This window comes from Hemiscyllium ocellatum, chromosome 26 (genome assembly GCF_020745735.1).
Source record: "Hemiscyllium ocellatum isolate sHemOce1 chromosome 26, sHemOce1.pat.X.cur, whole genome shotgun sequence".
NCBI lineage: Eukaryota > Metazoa > Chordata > Chondrichthyes > Orectolobiformes > Hemiscylliidae > Hemiscyllium > Hemiscyllium ocellatum.
In genome coordinates this window covers 3,048,113-3,064,316 of record NC_083426.1, presented here as the reverse complement: position 1 = coordinate 3,064,316, position 16,204 = coordinate 3,048,113, and the positions used below count along the sequence as shown (strand labels likewise).

The 16,204-nt window shown below is 45.2% G+C and overlaps 1 protein-coding gene across 1 annotated transcript; it reads right to left on the bottom strand.

Moving 5' to 3' along the window:
- Positions 1-843: 843 nt before the first annotated feature.
- Positions 844-15,861, bottom strand: LOC132828294 (probable transmembrane reductase CYB561D1). Its single transcript, XM_060845274.1, has 3 exons — positions 15,580-15,861; positions 9,026-9,063; positions 844-5,572 (listed from the first exon to the last, which is right to left on the bottom strand). Exons 1-3 carry the CDS (start codon positions 15,746-15,748, stop codon positions 5,069-5,071), a joined length of 711 nt encoding a protein of 236 aa, XP_060701257.1. The 5' UTR covers positions 15,749-15,861; the 3' UTR covers positions 844-5,068.
- Positions 15,862-16,204: the final 343 nt, after the last annotated feature.

The window sequence follows — 16,204 nt, the reverse complement described above, 5'->3', positions numbered from 1 at the left end:
GTTGTAGAAACCTGTAACAAAGTTTGAAAGCTCATCAGAAACTAACAGGCAATACAAATAAAATCCAACACTTGTAGGTTATAATGAGTAGGACACATTGCGGCTCACACTGCAACTCTGTCAGGGACAGCTCCATGTTAGGCTTGATGCTGAACAAAAGGGACTCTTCACAAGTCCAGATGTTATAGGTAGTACGGCCCTATGGCATTATCGCAACAGGGTCAGGAAGTCTTGGCTCAGTCAACATGATCAAGAGCTTAGGTCATTGATTTCTGATGCCACATGTACGATCTTGCTATGCACAAAATTGAATTCAATAGCAAGATGAACCACATTTTAAAACACAATAATCCCTAATCACAACAAAGACGACAACAACACGTGATGGCCATCAATGGCACCAGGGTTAGAAGGGGACTAGCTGAAAGGATTAATTTTAAAAACAGTCATGGGGAATCTGACAGAACTAAATAGACTTCAGTTTTTTTTTGGGGGGGGGGGGTCAGATGCAGTGGTGGTGGCTGGGTGACTGCCTGTTCCCTGCCCCATTTATACAGCACATTTTAAAGCATCCAATTGCACGATGAAACAAACCCAGGGGCCAATGGACCCACTTTCTCTTGCTACACAAGAAGTGTCACTGCGATGATTTACAGCTAATTAACCTTACACTGCCTTGCACTGATCATATCAGGAGCACAAAGTGTTTCAGAGCTGAAAATGTGTTGCTGGTTAAAGCACAGCAGGTCAGGCAGCATCCAAGGAACAGGAAATTCGACGTTTCGGGCACTTTGCTCATTCCTGATGAAGGGATCGTGCCCGAAGTGCCCGAAACGTCGAATTTCCTGTTCCTTGGATGCTGCCTGACCTGCTGCACTTTAACCAGCAACACATTTTCAGCATCTGCAGACCTCACTTTTTACACCGTGTTTCAGTCCAATTTCATGGTTCAAAAGGAAGAATGCAAATCCATACACCCGTGATAGAGCTAAACTGATTTAGTCCCTAAAAAGCAACTCACACTGACATTGTTAGCAATGCTCACATCCCATTAATGGTAAAAAGCCATCGGTGTCATCAAATAACAGATTTCAAAGGACAGACCACAGTAATTGTTCAGTTTACATGCACAATCAAATCAAACAAAGAGCCATTTATTTTTAGTACATGAAAACATAGCATTCTCCTCAAACATTAATTAAAATCTGATAGTTTTCAAAAATAAAGTCAGTTTGCATTTCTCATAAATAAAATCAGTTTGGTTAAAACTCTGAAACTGGCAGGCACGTTACCTATCTTCAATAGATTGGACTCTTTAAATTGGTCCTTGTCATTTGATTTAAATAGTAGGAATTGCTTAAATATATCCATGCCCTAACAAAATTCCATTGACCTTAGACTCGATTCTGCCACTGAATGCACCATGCTTAACACCTGCCACTGTCCATGACCATGCACAGGTTTTTGGGAGGACATGTATTGCAAATTTCCACTATCTTGTGCTTGCTTCCTGATTTCATTCCTAAACAACCCAGTACCACACATTTATGACGGGTCTAAGGTACTGATTTTGGTCAAAACAGTTGCAAGCCTCTAACCATGTACTTGTCATCGAACTCCCAAATTGAGGGTTACAGCTTATGTGGGCTATTTGCCCACAAGTGATATCGCGATTGACCTCAATTCGGTATTTATCTAATATGCTTTTAGCATGCACACTGGTTCTCTGTGGGGTCACTTGACAGGAACAAGGGACAAGAATCCTGGCCTGACTATGGTTACTTCACACTAGCACAAGTAAAACCAGGAACCAGCTAACTCGGCACGGTGCGGTGATTGAGCTCTGTTTTGTATTCAATTATTCACTGAAGACAGTGTCGAGGAACAAACAGGTGGCTGGGAAAATGACAGACTGCAAATTTTTTAAAAGATTAAATTCTTATCTTAGAGAGTGCTTTAAATAGATTAAATCATAAAATCCAAATGACTCATTGGAGTCTTAGGTAGTAGGAAACCCAGCAGGAGGAAAGAGTTTGAACTTTACATTAATATTCAATTCATACTGCTCATATCAGCTTGTAGAGGGCTGCAGGTGAAACCGTGGAAACACTTACAGTGCAACTAGGTGCTCAAGCCAGCGGTATATTTGGGGAGGGGGGGGGATTGTGAAGACATTAGGGGGCACATTGGAAGAATTAAAGTCAGCTGAAGGACCCATCTCATTTGGGATTCTCGCCACCTTACAAACTGAACAAAGCGTGCAGTGCATAATCCTGCCTGATAAGCTAGTGCCGCATTGAAGTGCTTCATTGATTGCTGTGTGAAGTCTGACAATCTGAAATGCAATTCAATAGCCTGATTAAAGAACTGGCGTATAAACTGCACATTATAAAAATTGGGGTTGTGCTTAGCCTGCCTGCAACTTCCTTAAACATAGAAGCTTATAAGTGGACCGGCTGACTTTAATTAAAGATCATATGCACCATGAGTCCATTAAACATGTATGTACAGTACCCTTACTATTCACTGAGGATCAAACTTGAAAGAAAAAGTTGAAAACCTTTGTTAATGATGGAGAAGCTATAGCTGGTGCTATTTATTAAGTACTGTTGGAGGATATAGCTCAGGATGAGCCAACAGAACAATGCCTGTTTGACATCACCAGCAAACCACTTCAACTGTATTATAAGGTCCCATTGCAAACATCAGACTGGGTAAGTCATGTGGCCTTTAGGTATTAGAGAAGGGCAATGGCAGGGACAGCAATCAAACATTCTAAGAAAGGTTTCGCTTCCAACAGAGTAACATCTGCCCCATATTCAAACAAGCATTCAATCTGCTTGAAACTATGCCCATTTTCTGCACATTTTTAGGCTGTTGCGATTTTTCAAGTAACCCCATTATTTGGAAAGTGTACAGATCAGATAAAGGATCATTATTTGATTGCATTCATTCAAAAATCATTACAAAGTAGGGGCAAAGTGAGAGGTTCATACAACAATGTTACTTGAATGTAAGTGACATTCAAGCCTCGTTTAAAATCCTGGGGAACTACAACCTCTGGTGCCAGTAAATAGACATTGCAAGAGAACAAAGCTGCCTGTGAGAATAAAGGATCCTCATAATACAGAAAAGTAAAATGGGCACGATGGTTAATTCCTCTCCAATCATGCATAAAATGAAATTACTGAGCCACATACAATATAGCCAAGATTCAACACTGGTACAACTAAAGCTAGATCAGAAACCAGACCTTTTGTTTAAAAAAAAATCCTGCAACCTTTCGGACCAACTTAGCATTTGCAGCTAATTAGATATAAAATATCAAGTAAAAAAAAAAGCAATTTCAAAATGCCTGACAGTCCAGGATATTGACTGCATAGTTTAAATTTCTGGAAAAGTTTGGTCATTAATATAGTACAGGAGTTATTGCTGAAAACAAGGCAATGGCAAGCATACTCACTGCCCAATTCATGGACAAATAAACTCAGTACAACTGAGGTCTTTCATTTTTCAATAAAGCTCCAAACAAAAAAGTATACCTTCGCATACAATTGCACCATTCCCATTTTCTAGATCAGCTAAGCACACAGGGATGAAAGTAGAATCAAGCCTGAGTTGTGGCACATCAGAAACTGAATTGAGATGGTCATCCTTTTCACTGCCTAGACCTGGAATTCCAGGTACTAGGATCTCAATTCCAGCAGTGATGCACTCGCTCTCTAAACCAGTCTGTGCAATTTCAGCAATACATTGAGTTAAGCTCTATAATTAAAGACTTGATAAGTTCCAACAAACATTATTGCCCAGCTATTGATTTACTTAATCAAATGTGGCATGAACTGCACATTCAACTTCAACAATCCAAGCTGTAACTCATTTCCAGATTTTTGTTGCTCTACATATAATTCCAATTACTGATATATTACAATCTGTAACTTGTTTCTAGATATCCATTATTCTACATATAAACCCTCTGAACTCCTTAATTAGATCTAATTGATAACTCCCACTCTCTCCCTGCCTTGACTGTAGCTGGAACATACTTTAGATCATGGTGGATGACTCCTTCTGACAATCCAATTAATTCCAGTGCCTAAGTTTAAGTTCTATTAGGCTGCTTGAAGAAATAGATTTTTTTTAGATCCTGAAATTTGTAACAAAACCAAGCTACTGGAGAATAAAATCACATGCAGCACAACAAATGAGTATAACATTATTGGACACACTCACACATGAGCTAATCACAAACCTTATTCATTCCCTAAAAGGAGCAGAGAGGCCTGAACAAAGTTCACGAATGTAATTTTACAACTTGATTATTCACAGGATTGATTATATCTGTAACGAAGCTCTAGAGATGGTGCAAAGAATCAGAAACCTCAGATTGCAACAACTTAAAGAATTATTTGAGATGCAGCACTGCATATTTATCCTAAGAGCAATATAATCATTAGAGCATTTCCATTTTCACTGTTAACAGTTATACAAATATATAAAAATAAATCGGCATATGTTGCTGCACTTTGTGATTTTAAATATTTGCTATATTTTGACAGGCAGTACAGTGTAGCAAACCGAGCGATCCAGTTGACTAGATTCCTTCTCCCTCTGCCGCAAAGGTTTTGCAACTCTCATGTAATATAGTGTGTTCAAGGTGCTTAGAAACATCAAGCATATAGTCACCCTCCCAATGCACAGCAGCAATGCCCAAACAGCAATTCACAAAGATGCTTGTTTATATCCATCTGATCCTTAACTTAAAAATCAATTGCCCCCATTAGCAATTAAAATTGCAATTATCAGAGCCTACAGTGAGCAGAAAGGCAGCAATTTGCCAAAACCAGCAGTGATTCCCAGTTGCCACCCAGCCAAATGTGGAATCAATGGTGAAAATACAGTACTAAAGATTTTTAAAAGCTTGTTCAAGTGAGAAAGTGATTTGCTCAGGCCAATCAATTGCTGAATTACTTTGCCAGCTTCACATAAGGTTTCAAGTTCATTCTTATTTGGTCTAACAGAGGTGGTGTTCACACTGCCTGCGGCAATAACTGTTAACAGTGACACATTAAATCTCTATTTTCTTCTTGGAGAGGTAGCCATTGTTGATTTGGTTCATGATGACGAGAGCTGGAATTACTGGTACAATCAAACAAATGTACCACAAAACCCCGTTAACCTGGGATTTGAACCAATCTGAGCACAGACCCAGTACCACTGTAGCTGTGGCCATCAGATAAGTCACCAAACCACATGTAGCATGATAAAGCCGCAGCCGGGCCACAGAGTAAGTGTTAATTAATTGTGGAAACAAAAGGAAGAGTCCGCACAGTAGCTGGCCACAGACCGCGATCACAGTCCCTAGGCCAAGGAAGCTGTGCCACGAGGTCAGGTGCAGGGACTCGGAGATGTTCTTGCTGGAGACAATGAAGATAAGACCGACTGAGCCAAAAATGGCGGCAAAGACTTGCATCATCCAGTGAATTCGTACCTTGGCTTTAATCGAACAAAAGAAGAAGGGTGAACTGTCCAGTGAAAAGGTCAGAATGGCCTCAGTCATACAAAAACAAACCTGGAAAAACAAAACAGGCACAAAGTCAATGAAATCAACTTCAACCCAACCTTGATGTCAGGTTGCTATGGGGTTAGACTGACAATTCATTGCTGTATTCTTATCCTTTCAGCATCCCTGATCCTCAGCAATCCACTACTGACTGCCATGCCTTCAACTGCCAAGACCCCTAAAATCCAAGATTCACTCCCAAAATGTCTTTCTCTTAAAATCCTAACTCTGGGGGCTGGGCTGATAGGGGGATGGGATGCTCTTCAGAGGATCGGTGTGCACTCGACGGGCCGAGCGGCCTGCTTCCACACTGTAGAGAATTCCATAAACTCATCGCCAGGCCATGACTGATGGGACTGATTCTGCCTTTAACCGATACCAACAAGTTGCACATTTCTCATAGGAATCACCAATAATTCCTCAACTGGACCAGATTGGCTTCGAGCAACAATTGGACCTAGTGCTCCTTCAGTCTATATGGAAGTTGCCATAACCCAACAAGGATCACATAGACCCTTGGTTATTTCTTTGTGCAGAAACAGGAGATTTTTTTCCACATGCCAGCAACAGCTAGAGTGAGGAAAAGGAATTAAAAACCTTAGTTTTCACCAAAGCAAACTTGCACACCGCTTGCTATTGCAGCCTTTCATGAACTGAACGTTCCAACACAAACTGAGCTTTTCATTATCCAAATTTTATGAAATAAATTGCTAAACCATAATTAACATTTCCTTTTCTGCTCTGGTAGAAGCCATGAGGTAACCTGATTTCCAACAGTGCCACAACTGTCACAGTTACTGCAAAGTGACAGAGTGGCCTGTGTTCTGCATTTATGTTCACTGTTAATTCAATGGAGCACTGCTAGGACTGGTGCCACCACATCAGGTCACGAGATTCACAATGGTTATTACAGCTGTGGCCATCTCCAAATGACATCCATAATTTCACACCTCCCTAGGTAAATGACAACTGCTTCCCTTTGAAAGCAGAGAACCGAGCCACTTCTTGGAAGAATGTTCTATGCCTACACATCAACCTGACTCAGGAAAACGCAACTGACAACATCAACACAACTCTGCATTATGTGAAAGTCCCATCTTTCACGATCCATGATTTACAGGTTTGTCAAATTAGTATATGTTTAAGTCTATGCAATACAGTTAGGGGAAAGCAGAGAGCTGCTTGCTTGTACTCCAGACATCTTGCTCTAATGAAATCCATGTATATTTGTGAAGAGAAGCATTCAGTGGGAGCTGGGAAGCGTGGCATACAGAGTCACTGTCCCAAGAAACAAACGCAAGAGTCCAGTGTAGACCATGTCTAAGTCACACCAGTCCATACTTTCAGTGCACATCTTTCACACATGTAGCTGCAACTTGTAAAGGGTACCTGTGGAAAACCAATAAGGCCAATGTGAGAGATGGCCTTTTTTTGGGAAATAGCAGCTCTACTGAATCTAGGAAAACAATTAGGCAAGGGCTGTTGACATTAGTGTTGGAATACTGCACTTACACCTTATAAAAGCAGCTCATGCATGCATCAAGGAAAATGTGTTCAAGCACTGACACCAAATTAGCTCGAACAGAGATAATAACATAAGGAATAAAAGTGTACAGCTCCTTTAGCTGTTCCATCCCATTTGATGCAATCACAGCTGATGCCCTGCCTGCTCCTCATAACCCCTTCCTCCTCCAAGGAACCAAAACCCATCCATTTCAGCCTTAAATATGAACTGATTATCCAGAATGTTTGGGGATAATTCAAAAGGTTAATTTGGGTGAAGACATTTCTCATCTCAATTCTAAATGGCTGGCCCACTTATCCTAAGATAATGTCCCCATGTTCTAAATTCCCCAGAGAGGAGTTCAAATCTAAGTGTTAACCTTTTTGAGTCCAGTCAACATCTAATATGTTTCAGTTACATCACCTCATTCTTTTAAACACCAGAGTAGAGAACCAATTTACTCAGCCAATCATCCAGACACATCAATGCAGTAAAACTTTGCTGCACTGCCTTCAATGTAAAACATATTCTTCCCTGACATGGAGTCCAAAATTGCACATTAGTTGCGTTTCACCAAAAACCCTACACAAATGTAACAAGTCCATCTTGTCCTTGCATTTCAATCCCCTTCCAGTAAAGATCAGATAAATTGAGGCAGAAATCCACCCATTTCTTTCCAATCAGCAGAGGCTGAATTCACCAATTCCCAGCTTTCTCCCATGATTTGAATTAAGCAAGGTTTGTTAGACAGACCGTTGCTGTCACAATTGTCAGTGTCATCACACTGTTCCTAATGTTTTTTAAATTTTAAAATAGACCATCTCTTTTGGTTCTGAGGAAGGGTTACTCAACCTGAAACGTTAGCTCTGATTTCTCTCCATGGGTGCTGCTAGACCTGCTGAGCTTTTCCAGCAATTTCTATTTTTGTTTCTGATTTACAGCATCTGTAGTTCTTTCTGTTTTAACAATTTATTTGACATCTTTGATGAGGTGAAAGTCTCAAAGCCCCTCACAGGAACTTTACTAAATCTATTTAACATGGAGGCACAAATTAAGACCAGGTGATCAAAAATTTGGTCAAGCAATACAGCTTTAAGGAGCAGAGCAAGAGGGGCTTCGGGAATCAAGACTATTCATAACTATCAGGTGTGTTAGAGTACAGAATACACAGATATAATTAGTCCTATTTTAATGCCAAACATTTTTGCCTTATGATGCATCAATTATAAATTTACACACTCACTGAGAGTTAAATCCTGCTACTCACGATTGCAACTTCAATAATTTAAGAGATCAGGAGAATACAAGCAGTTTAAGTAGGAAGCTGTGATTATGAATGTGAACGTTGAAACTGCTAAAAGAACAGTTGGCACAAAGTGTACGCAGACAGAGAAACTTTCAAAAATCATTGTGAAAAATCATTATTCTTTCACCAGATAGCTGGCTTTTTGGGCTCCCTCAGAGAAGTGAGATTTTGCTTATCCAATATACAGGATACAATATTCTCATTAAGAGTCACTCCACATCTGTACAGGTTCAAAACCAGCAGGCCCCAAGGTCTGCACCCCTGGTCTTCACACACATGTAACAATGGTCTGTTTGTACTCATTTAAAGGTCTGCCTGAGAATTCAGTACCCAGTTTGGTTTGGAAAGGGAGTCCCGTCAATACCTTACTGGTGGATAAAGCAAAATTAAAACCAAATCCCAAGACCCTTCTAGTTATTAACTCAGGATGGGAACAGGATTGAAATTTCACAAGTGGTACAAGGATTCTGGGATCCTTGCTGTAGACCTCAATGACACTCCTACAGAAAAGGTAAAATCTGCACGTTGCAATAACTGCACACAAAAGAAATTCACTGAATTAATCAGTACATTAAATATTCTTTTCTTTATTTCAGAGCACTGGAATATTTCTGTTTCAAATTATCTGCGGGCTACAAAGCGTAACACTTACAGCTGTAGTCATGCAAGCTGGGTGCCAAGAGAAACGACCTGGAAAAGAGCAGATATTCAGAGGGTGAACATTCACAAGTGCAGCATTGAGACAAGCCAGAATAATAAAATAATGTTTGACGTGTTGTGAAAGACACTGTCTGGATGCTATTCTAACTGTGATTCTCTACTCTTTCAGCTCTTGCTGCCCATCCCTAACTGCACTTAAATTGAATACCACACTCAGCCTATTTCCAGAGGGTCGCTAACCACATCATTGTGGATCTGGAGATACCCAGTCTGACCTTCAATAAGAACAGCAGACTACCTTCCCTAAAGAAAATGAGTGAACCAGGTTTATGCAACAATAAATGGGAATTTCACAATCATTAGAGTTTCTAGCTGCTTTGATTTAAACTAGTCCATTAACTTAAGGCTCTGAATTATTGGCCCATTGACATTACCAACTTAATTAAGTTAAATCAATAGTCAGTACTGCTCTGGGCACAGTGACTAGCACCAGAAAAGGAGATAGAAGTCGGGAGTGAACCAGCTGACAGCAAATGTGTTCTCTTTATCTATCTAAAACCTCTTGCGTAGCAAAATCTGGTTTTTACAGACAGAAAAATGCACATACAACACTTCCCATTATCTGGGAGTGCTACAAAGATGACTCGTGGGATTTGGAAATAGGACACAGAAGTAGGAACATGCTTTCAGTTTGTGAACTATTACGTTAGAAGAAAACTTTAATCTGTATGTGACCTCCTCGGGAGCTAATAGAAGGGGAAGCTTTATGCTCAGTCCCTTCCTGCCAAATCTTCATTCCCTCTACCACATCATTTCATCTCAATTCATGCCTTTTCCAAGTACCAATTCAAAACAGAATATCACGCAGGAGGGTTTCAGATTTGAAAACACTGTGGCTCAGTGGTGAGCGCTGTAGCCTCACAGTACCAGGGTTCCAGGTTCACTTCCAGCCTCGGGTGACTGCGCAAACTCCACACAGACATTCTCCCCGTGTCTGCATGGGTTTCCTCCGGTTTCCTCCCATAGTCCAAAGATGTGCAGATCAGGTGAATTGTCCATACTGTTAAGTGTGTCATTTAGAGGGAAATGGGTCTGGGTGGGTTACACTTTGGCGGGTCAGTGTGGACTCGTTGGGCCAAAGGGCCTGTTTCCACACTGTAGGGAATCTAATCTAAAAACTATTTTTGTTTTAATCATTCAAGAATGTGGATATAAGTAGGCATGGGATGTAGTTTGCTCACTGAGCTGGAAGGTTTGCTTTCAGCTGTTTCATCACCATACAAGGTAACATTAGTGAGCCTCCAGGTGAAGCACCAGTGGTGAGGCTTTCTACTTATATGCTCGAGATTCCTTGGGTTGGTGATGTCAGACTCAGATGTACAGCATGGAAACAGACCCTTCGGTCCAACCTGCCCTTGCCAACCAGATATCCCAACCCAATCTAGTCCCACCTCCCAGCACCCGGCCCATATCCCTCCAAACCCTTCCTATTCATATACCCATCCAAATGCCTCTTAAATGTTGCAACTGTACCAGCCTCCACCACATCCTCTGGCAGCTCATTCCATACACGTACCACCCTCTGCATGAAAACCTTGCCCCTTAGGTCTCTTTTATATCTTTCCCCTCTCACCCTAAACCTATGCCCTCTAGCTCTGGACTCCCCGACCCCAGGGAAAAGACTTTGTCTATTTATCCTATCCATGCCCCTCATAACTTTGTAATCCTCTAAGGTCACCCCTCAGCCTCCGACGCTCCAGGGAAAACAGCTCCTGCCTGTTCAGCCTCTCCCTGTAGCTCAAATCCTCCAACCCTGGCAACATCCTTGTAAATCTTTACTGAACCCTTTCATGTTTCACAACATCTTTCCAATAGAAAGGAGACCAGAATTGCACGCAAGATTCCAACAGTGGCCTAACCAATGTACAGCTGCAACATGACCTCCCAACTCCTGTACTCAATACTCTGACCAATAAAGGAAAGCATACCAAACACCTTCTTCACTCAAACTTTGAGAGAAGGTTTGTAGCTCGGGTACTTGTTGTTGTGGTTCTGTTCACCGAGCTGGGAATTTGTGTTACAGACGTTTCGTCCCCTGAATAGGTGACATCCTCAGTGCTTGGGAGCCTCCTGTGAAGCGCTTCTGTGACCTTTCCTCCACCATTTGTAGTGGTTTGAATCTGCCGCTTCCAGTTGTCAGTTCCAGCTGCCCGCTGCAGTGGTCGGTATATTGGGTCCAGGTCGATGTGTTTACTGATTGAATCTGGATGAGTGCCATGCCTCTAGGAATTCCCTGGCTGTTCTGTTTGGCTTGTGCTATAATAATAGGGACAACACTACTAATATAGGACAAGTCAAACAGATTTTGGATTAGTGGTGCTGGAAGAGCACAGCAGTTCAGGCAGCATCCGAGCAGCAGCAAAATTGATATTTCGGGCAAAAGCCCTTCATCAGGAATAAAGGCAGAGAGCCTGAAGGGTGGAGAGATAAGCTAGAGGAGGGTGGGGGTGGGGAGAAAGTAGCATGGAGTACAATAGGTGAGTGGGGGAGGGGATGAAGGTCAGGGAGGAGGGTGGAGTGGATAGGTGGAAAAGAAGATAGGCAGGTAGGACAAGTCATGGGGACAGAGCTGAGCTGGAAGTTTGGAACTGGGGTGAGGTAGGGGGAAGGGGAAATGAGGAAACGGTTGAAGTCCACATTGATGCCCTGGGGTTGAAGTGTTCCGAGGCGGAAGATGAGGCGTTCTTCCTCCAGGCGTCTGGTGGTGAGGGAGCGGCGGTGAAGGAGGCCCAGGACTCCATGTCCTTGGCAGAGTGAGAGGGGGAGTTGAAATGTTGGGCCACAGGGCAGTGTGGTTGACCCGGAGATGTTCCCTAAAGCGCTCTGCTAGGAGGTGCCCAGTCTCCCCAATGTAGAGGAGACTGCATCGGGAGCAACAGATATAATGAATGATATTAGTGGATGTGCAGGTAAAACTTTGATGGATGTAGAAGGCTCCTTTAGGGCCTTGGATGGAGGTGAGGGAGGAGGTGTGGGCACAGGTTTGGCAGCTCCTGCGGTGGGAGGGGAAATTGCAGGGATGGGAAGGTGGGTTTGGGGGGGGGGGGGGGTGGGGGGGGGGGGGGTGGCGTGGACCTGACCAGGTAGTCACGGAGGGAACGGTCTTTGCGGAAGGCAGAAAGGGGTGGGGAAGGAAATATGTCCCTGGTGGTGGGGTCTTTTTGGAGGTGGCGGAAGTGTCGGCGGATGATTTGGTTTATGCGAAGGTTGGTAGGGTGGAAGGTGAGCATCAGGGGCGTTGTCCTTGTTACAGTTGGAGGGGTGGGGTCTGAGGGCGGAGGTGCGGGATGTGGACGAGATGTGTTGGAGGGCATCTTTAACCACGAGGGAAGGAAAATTGCGGTCTCTAAAGGAGGCTGCCATCTGGTGTGTTCTGTGGTGGAACTGATCCTCCTGGGAGCAGATACAGCGGAGGCGGAGGAATTGGGAATACAGGATGGCATTTTTGCAAGTGGTAGGGTGGGAAGAGGTGTAATCCAGGTGGCTGTGGGAGTCGGTGGGTTTGCAAAAAATGTCAGTCAAGTCGGTCGTCATTAATGGAGATGGAGAGGTCCAGGAAGGGGAGGGAGGTGTCAGAGATGGTCCAGGTAAATTTAAGGACAGGGTGGAATGTGTTGGTGAAGTTGATGAATTGCTCAACCTCCTCGTGGGAGCACGAGGTGGCGCCAATGCAGTCATCAATGTAGCGGAGGAAGTGGTGGGGAGTGGTGCCGGTGTAATTACAGAAGATCGAATGTTTTATTTTATTAGATTAGATTACTTACAGTGTGGAAACAGGCCCTTCGGCCCAACAAGTCCACACCGACCCGCCGAAGCGCAACCCACTCATACCCCTACGCTTACCCCTTTACCTAACACTATGGGCAATTTGGAATAGCCAATTCACAAGACAGTGGCCTAACCAATGTCTTGTGGCCGCAACATGACCTCCCAACTCCTGTACTCAATACTCTGACCAAGAAAGGAAGGCATACCAAACACCTTCTTCACTATCCTATCTACCTGTGACTCCACTTTCAAGGAGCTGTGAACCTGCACTCCAAGGTCTCTTTGCTCAGGCAACACTCCCTAGGACCTTACCATTAAGTGTATAAGTCCTGCTCTGATTTGCTTTCCCAAAATGCAGCACCTCTCATTTATATGAATTAAACTCCATCTGCCACTTCTCAGCCCATTGGCCCATCTGGTCCAGATCTTGTTGTAATCTGGGGTAACCCTCTTCACTGTCCACTACACCTCCAATTTTGGTGTCATCTGCAAACATACTCACTGTACCTCTTATGCTCGCATCCAAATCATTTATGTAAGTGACAAAAAGTATATGGCCCAGCACCGATCCTTGTGGCATTTCACTGGTCACAGGCCTCCAGTCTGAAAAACAACCTCCACCACCACTCTCTGTCTTCTACCTTTGAGCCAGTTTTGTATCCAAGTGGCTAGTTCGTCCTGTATTGCATAAGATCTCTGGAATTCCTCAAGAACGTGTCATTTGCTACATCAATGAGCTTCTTTCTGTCATGTGGTCAGAAGTGTGTATGCTTGCTGATGATTACACAATGTTCAACACCATTTGCAACATCTCAGATACTGACGCCAAATCTTAGGACTCCACTCCCTAACCGCATTGTGTATACCAACACAGAATGCTTTGCAGCAGCTCAACAATGCAGCTGAGCACCACCTTAAGGTCAACCAGGGATAGGCAACATGCGCTGGCCCAGCCAGTGAAACACACATCCCACAAATGTACAGAACTAAAAAAGTAAATTACAACTTGAATTAAACCTGCAGAGCTAACAGAATGGAGAAACAGGGTTCCCTGAATTGTTTTGTGGACAGCCAGCACAGATCAAATAGCCTCTTCCTGTGTCAATTCTATAAATTTAGAAGCTTCAGCAACTGCTGGATTTCACCTGATGATTGGTCAGAACACATTCCCCACAATGGAGCATTTGTCCAGTAATATATAAAAAAAAGTTACTGTACCCATTGAGAAGAGGACATACTTTTTACCTAAACCATAGCGGCACTCTGCATTTGGCAGAGAATAAGGCAATGAGACAAGTTTGAGCTGGAAAAACATTCTGACTTTGAAGTGATAGAAAACAGAACATTGAGGTAATTAAAATAAAACAAGCAGATTAGCAACTCAAACTCCACTTTAAGGATAAGGTGATTGCAGCAATTAGAGAATATGCTACAAGACAAACATGGAGCAATTAGGGTTAGGGTTAGGGTTACTTGAAACGTCAAATTCTCTATTCCTGAGATGCTGCCTGGCCTGCTGTGCTTTGACCAGCAACACATTTTCATCAATTAGACCTATCTAAACAACGTGCAGGGTGACAGGAAGAAGGTGGGGAGATTGGTATCGAGTGACTTGTGCTTGTGCATACTGAGTAGTCTCCACAGCATTATAATTGCAATCCTGCAGTTGCAAATTAAATATTGCAGATACAGATCATTACAAAGAGCAGGAATATGAGAAAGCAACACCACTTATTGAATAAATAAACTAGATATAACAGTAAGAAGGGATTTAATCTCCAGCATTTTTCCGAATCATGTCATCTACCTATTTGATTGCCCCAGCTGCAATGCATTTTGTACTCAGTCTATCAATATTATTTTGTCTTTCACATTTATCAACCACCTACAAAACCCAACTACACCCATTCTGATAACCTTCCCAGTCCTCATTTCACATCCTCCTTCCACAACCATCTCACCACTAACACCCACCATTCTATCCATTCCAGGGTCATTCACCTCCCAGCTCTCGGTAGCACTATCAACCCTCCCTCCCTTGTCATCATCGCCCAGTTACCTACTGAGTGAAGGGGGTGGTGGGGGTGAGGGTGGGGGTGAGGGTGGGGGTGGGGGTGAGGGTGGGGGTGAGGGAGGGTGAGGGGGTGAGAGGGTGGGGGTGAGGGTGGGGGTGAGAGGGTGTGGGTGAGGGTGGGGGGGGAGGGTGGGGGGTGAGGGTGGGGGGGAGGGTGGGGGGTGAGGGTGGGGGGGGGGGAGGGTGGGGGTGAGGGAGGGTGAGGGGGTGAGAGGGTGGGGGTGAGGGTGGGGGTGAGGGTGGGGGTGAGGGTGGGGGTGAGGGTGGGGGTGAGGGTGAGGGTGAGGGTGTGAGAGGGTGGGGGTGAGGGTGGGGGTGAGGGTGGGGGTGAGGGTGGGGGTGAGGGAGGGTGAGGGAGGGTGAGGGGGTGAGAGGGTGGGTGAGAGGGTGGGGGTGAGGGTGGGGGTGAGGGTGGGGGTGAGGGTGGGGGTGAGGGTGGGGGTGAGGGGGTGAGAGGGTGGGGGTGAGGGTGGGGGTGAGGGTGGGGGTGAGGGTGGGGGTGAGGGTGGGGGTGAGGGTGGGGGTGAGGGTGGGGGTGAGGGTGGGGGTGAGAGGGTGGGGGTGAGGGTGGGGGTGAGGGAGGGTGAGGGGGTGAGAGGGTGGGGGTGAGTGTGAGGTGAGTGTTCGCCTTCCCGGGTACTCACTGGTCCCGAGCCGGCTCAGCAGCCCCAGGTACACGCTCAGTCCGATCGCGCTGATATGCGCCGCCGCCACAGCCGCCTTCCTGAGGCAGGGCAGCAGGCCCCATGCCCGTGAGCTTCCCGGCTCGGCCCAACCGTTCAGGGGCTCAGGGAGTCGCTGCGGACTCCGCATCGATGGGCCTGTCCCGGTCTGCCACCGCCCGAGTCTCACAGCTCCCGCCCGCCCCAAGCTTGGCCTAACAGGCCCCACATCCGGGGCGGGACCGGAAGCGGTGTCTGGGGCGGAGACCCAAGGCTGTTGGGACCCCGGGGGCGGGGTTACTGACCCCAGGGGCGGGGCTGCTGACTGCGGGGGCGGGGCCCCAGGGATGGTGACGCTAGGGGCGGGGCTGTTGACTGCGGGGGCGGGGCTGTTGACTGCGGGGGCGGGGCCCCAGGGAAGGTGACGCTAGGGGCGGGGCTGTTGACTGCGGGGGCGGGGCTGTTGACTGCGGGGGCGGGGCCCCAGGGAAGGTGACGCTAGGGGCGGGGCTGTTGACTCCGGGGGCGGGTCTGTGGGGGATTAGGTGACTCCGGGAGCGGGCCCTGTGTATCCTGAGGATCAGAGTCGACATTTAGGGCATAAGCC